General features: G+C 35.7%; 1 protein-coding gene across 2 annotated transcripts in view; it reads right to left on the bottom strand.

Moving 5' to 3' along the window:
* ECD (ecdysoneless homolog (Drosophila)) overlaps positions 1–7,300 on the bottom strand; it is a 29,072-nt gene that overhangs the window by 16,421 nt on the left and 5,351 nt on the right. For both annotated transcript variants that reach the window (XM_010852275.1, XM_010852274.1), the window contains exons 3-7: positions 6,836–6,953; positions 4,293–4,380; positions 4,004–4,182; positions 2,227–2,419; positions 1,221–1,349 (exon numbers count right to left, since the gene is read on the bottom strand). In XM_010852275.1, coding sequence (XP_010850577.1) covers positions 1,221–1,349; positions 2,227–2,419; positions 4,004–4,182; positions 4,293–4,380; positions 6,836–6,953 — 707 coding nt within the window. The remainder of the gene's footprint in view (positions 1–1,220; positions 1,350–2,226; positions 2,420–4,003; positions 4,183–4,292; positions 4,381–6,835; positions 6,954–7,300) is intronic.

Below are 7,300 nucleotides of genomic sequence, written 5' to 3' on the forward strand. Positions count from 1 at the left end.
TGCCACCAATTCCTTGCATATCCTTTCAGAAGTAATCTTTGCCCTCAAGCAGATATGTGTGCGTGTGCATACATACATCATCCTACTTCGTCCCCTTCATCACTAAATGGCAACATACATACTGCTCTGAACCTTGCTTTTCTCTTAGTGATATGCCCTGGAGATGGATTTCATACAAACATATGAATTTATCCATCCCACTTCATGGACAGACCATAATTTATCCAACTATTTTTCTACTAGTAGACATTTAAGTATTTTCCAGTCTTTTGCTACTATAAACAATGCTTTCACGAGTATCTTCATATGTCTTTGTGAACAAGTGAAATATATGGAGGATAAATTTCAGGAAGTGAAAATGCTGAGCAGCAGGGTTTGTTCATTTTAAATATTATGGAAAGTGATAAACTGTTCTAAGAGACTGAATCAACTCATATTCCTATCAATAATGTTTGAGGGTACCTCTTTACGTATTTTTACAAACCTCGTATTTGTTATCAAACTTTTGGATACTTGTCAATCAAATGGTGAAAAACATTACTTTGTAGTTTTAAATTGCAATTCTTTTATTACGAGCAAGTGTCAACATTTTTCATAAAAATCATTTATATTTCCTTTTCTCTGGACTATTTGTTAATGGTTTCTGATCATTTTTGATTGATCGCTACTATTTTTTTCACCTTGAATTGTAGCAATGTATATACTAGATAAAGCAACTTTTGTCATTTACTAGTTTTATTTTACCTCTTTGTCATTTAAACTGCAAAGATATTTTACACTTTCTCCAGGTTAACTGTATTTTGACTATATTTATGGTTTTTTTCCCATATAGAAATGTTTAATTTTTATATAATCAAATTTATCAATAAATTTATCAATTTATTGTTTCCAGTTTCAAGTCATGCTTAGGAAGGACTTTCTTACTCATATTTTCATAAATTTTCCTACACTTTCTTCCAAATTTTATGGTTTTGTTTTTTTCACTTAAATATTTGGTCCGACTGGAATTTATTTTGGCATAGATGTGATAACTTTTTCAGCTGGACACACAGTTCTATCATCCCTTAAAGAATAATCCATTCTGCCTTATTTCAAATACCACATCCTACTACATTCTCACACTAACAGAGTGTATTTCTAGATTTCTAAGTTGTGTCATTACTCTGTGAAGAGCCCTTTGACATTAAGGAAGAAAATTAAATTTTCTGGTTCAACATTACCAACTTCATGCCCAATTCATGGGCTCGGTACTGGGGATGACATGGAGGAGGCAGCTTGTATCCACTCCGCCGGTCCGGCACAAACCTTTGTTGCACCAACTGTGCATACAGACATTTAGTGAAAGTGACCTGGACATTGGGACACAACATATGTGAGTCTCTTCCTGAAATTAAAATGCCTGACTATCATTTCACAGTTAACAACAATAACTTCATTTATGAGCTTCATATTCAGATAAATGCAAAGAAGACTCAACCTATTTACTGTCTACACTTTTTAGTAACAGCTTTACAGAGATGTAATTCACACACCATAAAATTTACCTTCACTGTCTATATTTAGTTGTCACTAAGGTACATTACATGGCAATTTTGGCAGGTAGATGATAAAGAATAATTCTTAATTCTCCAGAGGAAATGAAATGTTTTATTGCTAAGAAAGATATAATTGCTCAAATAGGGAAAATGTGGTCAGAAATAGCTAGGAAACATTGAGATATAAAATAGGAAGTCAGGTCTCTTATAGTCTTCCTCTTCTGGATAGGAGAAAAGAAAAAAATTAAGGATATGAAACCAGTCAATCCTAAATGAAATCAACCCTGAATATTCATTGGAAGGACTGGTGCTTAAGCTGAAGCTCCAATACGTTGGCCACCTGATGTGAAGAGCCGACTCACTGGAAAAGACCTGGATGATGGGAAAGACTGTGGACAGAAGGAGAAGGGGGCAACAAAGGATGAGATGGTTGGATGGCATCACAAACTCAATGGACACGAGTTTGAGCAAACTCAGAGAGATAGTGAAGGACAGGGAAGCCTGGTGTGCTGCAGTCCATGAGACTGCAAAGTTGGACATGACTTAGCAACTGAACAATAACAACAAAAAGTCTATATTAACTTGCTATGAGGAAACAGAATATTCCCAATTTTTTCCTAGTGAACAATTAAAATAATGTTCAACATTCCTTTCAGTGAGAGAAACTAAATGACCAAGAGAGATATCTTACCGATGTCATTATTCGTGTTTCAGGCAAGAATGTCTTGAAAATACGACAGGCACGCAGGTCAATGGGGTCCCGGAGGTAAAATGCCTGGACTCCTGCAGCCACCAATCTGGGGCACTGCTTCAGCACTGCTGCAATGCCAGCTGGGAGGAAGCAGTGTGCTTGATGAAGGGAGGCTTTAATTTTTTCTGGGTACCTGTGACAGGTAACATAATCACTTTTATTTTATGATATGACAGAGTTTATTTTCTTGGGCTCCAAAATCATTGTAGATGATGACTACAGCCATGAAATTAAAAGACATTTACTCCTTGGAAGAAAAGCTATGACCAACCTAGATAGCATATTAAAAAGCAGAGATTACTTTGCCACAAAGGTTCATCTAGTCAAAGCTATGGTTTTTTCAGTAGTCACGTATGGATGTGAGAGTTGGACCATAAAGAAAGCTGAGCGCCAAAGAACTGATGCTTTTGAAGTGTGGTGTTGCTGAAGACTCTTGAGAGTCCCAGAGACTGCAAGATCAAACCAGTCCATCCTAAAGGAAATCAGTACTGAATATTCACTGAAAGGACTGATGCTGAAGCTGAACCTCCAATATACTTTGGCCATGTGATGTGAATGAAGAACTTCCTCATTAGAAAAGACACTGATGCTGGGAAAGACTAAAGGCAGGAGAAGGGGACGACACAGGATGAGATTGTTGGATGGCATCACTGACTCAATGGACATGAGCTTGAGCAAGCTCCAGGAGTTGGTGATGGACAGAGAAGCATGTTGTGCTGCAGGCAACAGGGTTGCAAAGAGTCAGATACAACTGAACAACTGAACTGAACTGATGTAAATATCTAGGATTCTTATACCATTTACTTTCCTCTTAACATTTTATCTTGTCTTGGTTCATCAGGAGTGAGATGAGTGAGAGAAAAGAGTGACAACTCTCTTGTCACCCTTGGGAATTCCCTGCTGGTCCACTGGTCAGGATTTGGCGCTTTCACTGCCAGCAACAACCCAGGTTCATGCCCTCGTTGGGGAACTAAGATTTCCATGCTGAGTGGCCAAAAAAATAATTGTTTAAAAAAGAAATTCTATATACTAAAGACTACAGGTAGGAAAAGAGAGAAAGAAAAAGTGAAAGAAATGGAAAATAAAGAAAAGGGATTAAGGTGGTCCAATAAAAACAACGAAAATGTTACTACTATACTTTGAAAAGAAAATCAGAATTTATTCTCCTAAAAAATGGTACAAAGTGTACTGAAGCAAAGCTAAAAGAGATTATTATCTAATATTGTTATGATCTGAATAGTACTAAACATTTAATAGGTACTCAAATTTGAATGGCTGAACTAATACATTATTAGACTAAGGTGTTCTCTTCTGAATAGAACCTAACACACTCCAACAAGTAAGAGAATCCCATATATACACCCAGAATGAAAGAAAATTCCTGAACAGATTGTACTCACTCAGATTTTCATCTCTAAAGGTCCAAAATTTTAATCTATGGATCTACATAATACTTGGCCACACTCTCTAAGGTAAATAAATGCAAAAACATTGGGCCTAGAACCTTCAAATGACGACTAAAAGATACATCTGTTTCTTGATTTTAAAACACAGGAAGTTTAATTTGTTGGTCAGTTTCACAAAGGATAAAGACAGAATGAAAATCAGCACTAATCTAGGTGAAAGAAATGCTTCGATTCATCAAAAGACTTGAGCAACACGAAGTCAAAAGGCTCCTTGACTAGCAGTGTGACACTAAAAGTGTCAGTTTTCTTACCCTCTGATGCGTCTGTTCACAGCAGCTCGTACAGATTCTGAAGCCAGAATTTTTTCTGGGTGTGTTGAGATTATACTCAGTGCTTGTGAGATTGTTGGAGGTGTGGTAGGTAACCAGGATACTGTTCCAGATTTCTTTGGTGCAGGAATAATGCACAACTCCCCTTGGTGGAAAAATACCTGCAAAGTGATATAGTTTCCATACCTGGCATTGACAAAATCCAGATACATATGAAAATGATGCAAAATGGTTTCACCTTTATAAATTTTCTAAACTTGGATATACTTACCCTGTTGGCACTATTATCAGGATCCAACCACTTAGGGAGAAAGTCAGCAGCTTCTATTAACAAGAATTCACCGTCATTGTCTTCGATCCTAATGCAAAAGAAATTTCAACTTTGAATTAAAAGAAGTGCATATTTGCTAATAATCAAAACAGATTTGTTCTAATACATTTTTGCCCTAATCTTAGTAAATAAATAAATGAGTATATACCATAGATTTTTATAATTATGTAGATTTCTATAATTAAGCACAACGTTTTAAGATACCATTAAGTACTGAAGGGAATCTCTAAAATTTTAAGGAGGAATTCGAGAGTGATAAGGAGAAAAAAATAAGTACATAAATAAATAGCAGCAGAAAAAAATGTGAAAAATATGCCAAGTACATAGGTCTTAGAAAAAAGAAAAAAATCACATACAGCCAAGATTTGGAAAACCTTTATGGAGGAAGTACTATTGGGCCCTGAAAGACACTTTTGTTTTGTCTCATCTGCATCACTTTTTAAAAATTTAAATTTCTGAGTATGTAATACAGTCACATGATTAAAACTTTAAAAAAATACATAAATAGTTATACAGTGAAAAAGTCTCCTTGTTACTTCTGTATCTATATGCCCAACCCCTCCACCATTGTTACTTCCTGTTCATCCTTCTAGAGTTTGCTTATGTGTAAAGTAGTCAGTAGCAATATAAATGCTTTTCTTCTGTTGCACCAATTGCAGCATGCTGTATATACTGTCCCAGATTATTTTCCCTTTTAATGGGCAGAGATACAATACATCCAGAAAAGGAGAGATGCTCTGGGGAGTGGGAACAGCATAAGCAAAACTATGGAGGTGGCATTTAAGGGAGAGATTTGAAGACTGACAACAACAACAACAAAAGGACTAGAAAAGCACAGTTATATCATTTTGTGAAGAGCTTTAAATGCTGGCAGAATCCAGTGAGAATGAGTTTAATTTTATAAACAGAACAAATGAAATGTTCTAGAGTAGGGAAGTAAAATGGTTTGAGCCCTACTTTAGGAATATTAATCTGGCAGACACATAGAGGAAAAACGTCCTTCTTTTTCTAATTAAAAAGAAAAAAAACTGACAAGACGGTAGATGCTTATTAAAAGAGCTTTAGAGGCCTAGTGGGTAAGTATGACCCATCACTGCATACATAAGTATCAGAATCAGCATATGAAAGGCACTGGCCCCTCCTTATTACCCTGGTAAAGAAATAAACTACCATATTTGTGCCTGTTTATTGAAAATTCTACCATTTATTTAATAAGTATGGCTACCTATTTGTAGGTGTGGTAATAGTAGTGTTGCATTATCTCTTAAGTTTACATCCTAAAGTATTTAAAAATCAAATGGTATAATATTGGAGGTTTGTTTTAAAACACTCTTGCTTCCCTGGTGGCTCAGTTGTTAAGAGTCAATCTGCCAATCAGGAGACTTGGGTTTGATCCCTGATCTGGGAACATTCCATATGCCACAGAGCAACTAACTTGGGAATGACAGAGAATTATCAGTTCCTATAATACTTTAAAAACTGAATTATAATGCATTATTATCTACTCTGCTTCCTATCCATACAATTGTTCACTGATGTCTCTTTAAATTTCTTCTGTCTATAGTTTCTCAAAAAAAAAAAAAAAAATGAGCTTTAGAGGAAGACATAGAGAAATCTGTGAAATACATACACACACACACACACACACACACACACACACATATATATGAATTTCTTTTTAAGACACAGAAATTTGATAGTGATTACTTTTGGGAAATCAGAGCAGTTACACTTTTTTGTATTGCTTGAATTTAATTTACCGTGTGTATTTGTTCTTTTATAACAAGAATAAAAAAAAAGAGAAAACCTAAACTAAGCAGGTTTTGTGTCTCAGATGATACTTTAATTCTTCTTTAAGAAAAGGAAGTCACCAGCAAAAAGGAAGAAAACACAGAAGTCACATTTAAAATCTACATCTCAAATCTGTACAATTTCCACCAGCCACAGAAAAAAATATTACTAAATGGATAAAAATGTAGTCATTTTCAATAATGGAATTCCTTAAGAATTACTATTTTTTGATAAAGCTGGCTTCTTTAATTTTTTTAATTTTTATTTTTTAATTGGTGGAAAACTGCTTTACAATGTTTTGTTGGTTTGTGCAGTACAATACAAATCAGTCATAATTACATATACGTGTGTGTGTGTGTGTGTGTGTGTGTGTGTATATATATATATACACACACACACACACACATCTCCCTCCCTCTTGAGCCTCCCTCTCCCTTACCCCATCCCTCTAGGCCATCACAGAGCACAGGCTGGGTTCCCTATGTTATACAGCAACTTCCCACTATCTATCTATTTTACACATAATAGTGCATATATGTCAACGCTACTGTCTCAATTCATCCCATCCTCACCTTCCCCCACTTTAGCCACAAGTCTGTTCTCTACTAGCTTCATCAGTGCCATTTTTCTAGATTCCATACATATGCATTAATATGATACTTGTTTAAGAATTATTAATAAAACTGTAATACCTTGCTACTAACTCTGGAAATTCTTTTGTAATTTGCTTCACTATATAAACAATAAACCATTCATCCTCAATGTTATCCCCAAACTTTGTCATGCCAAATATATGAGCAGGAACATCTCCTAAAAATAAGAGAAAAGCAATGATATAATCAAATAAATGTATCCATTCAAATAAAAGGACAAGCAATCATTCAATTAAACAAACTGTTATTGACTGGCTATGCTCCAGGAGTATGGCCACATACTGGGAGCTGGGGTTGCAATCCTGAACAAGATACAAGAAGCTTACTCTTGAAGAGCTTAGAGTCTGGACAACAGGAGATAGACAACCAATCACAAAACAAGATGATGAACAGAGGTGTACACTGAGGGCTACGCGGTCACAAAGTGTGTGATAGCTGAGCTCAGCGCCTCTGGAGGAATGACCACAGTAGGCTTTCCAGAAAGAGAGAGCACGTGCATGCGTA

Source organism: Bison bison, unplaced genomic scaffold, assembly GCF_000754665.1.
Source record: "Bison bison bison isolate TAMUID 2011002044 unplaced genomic scaffold, Bison_UMD1.0 scf7180017864309, whole genome shotgun sequence".
NCBI classification, from domain to species: Eukaryota; Metazoa; Chordata; class Mammalia; order Artiodactyla; family Bovidae; genus Bison; species Bison bison.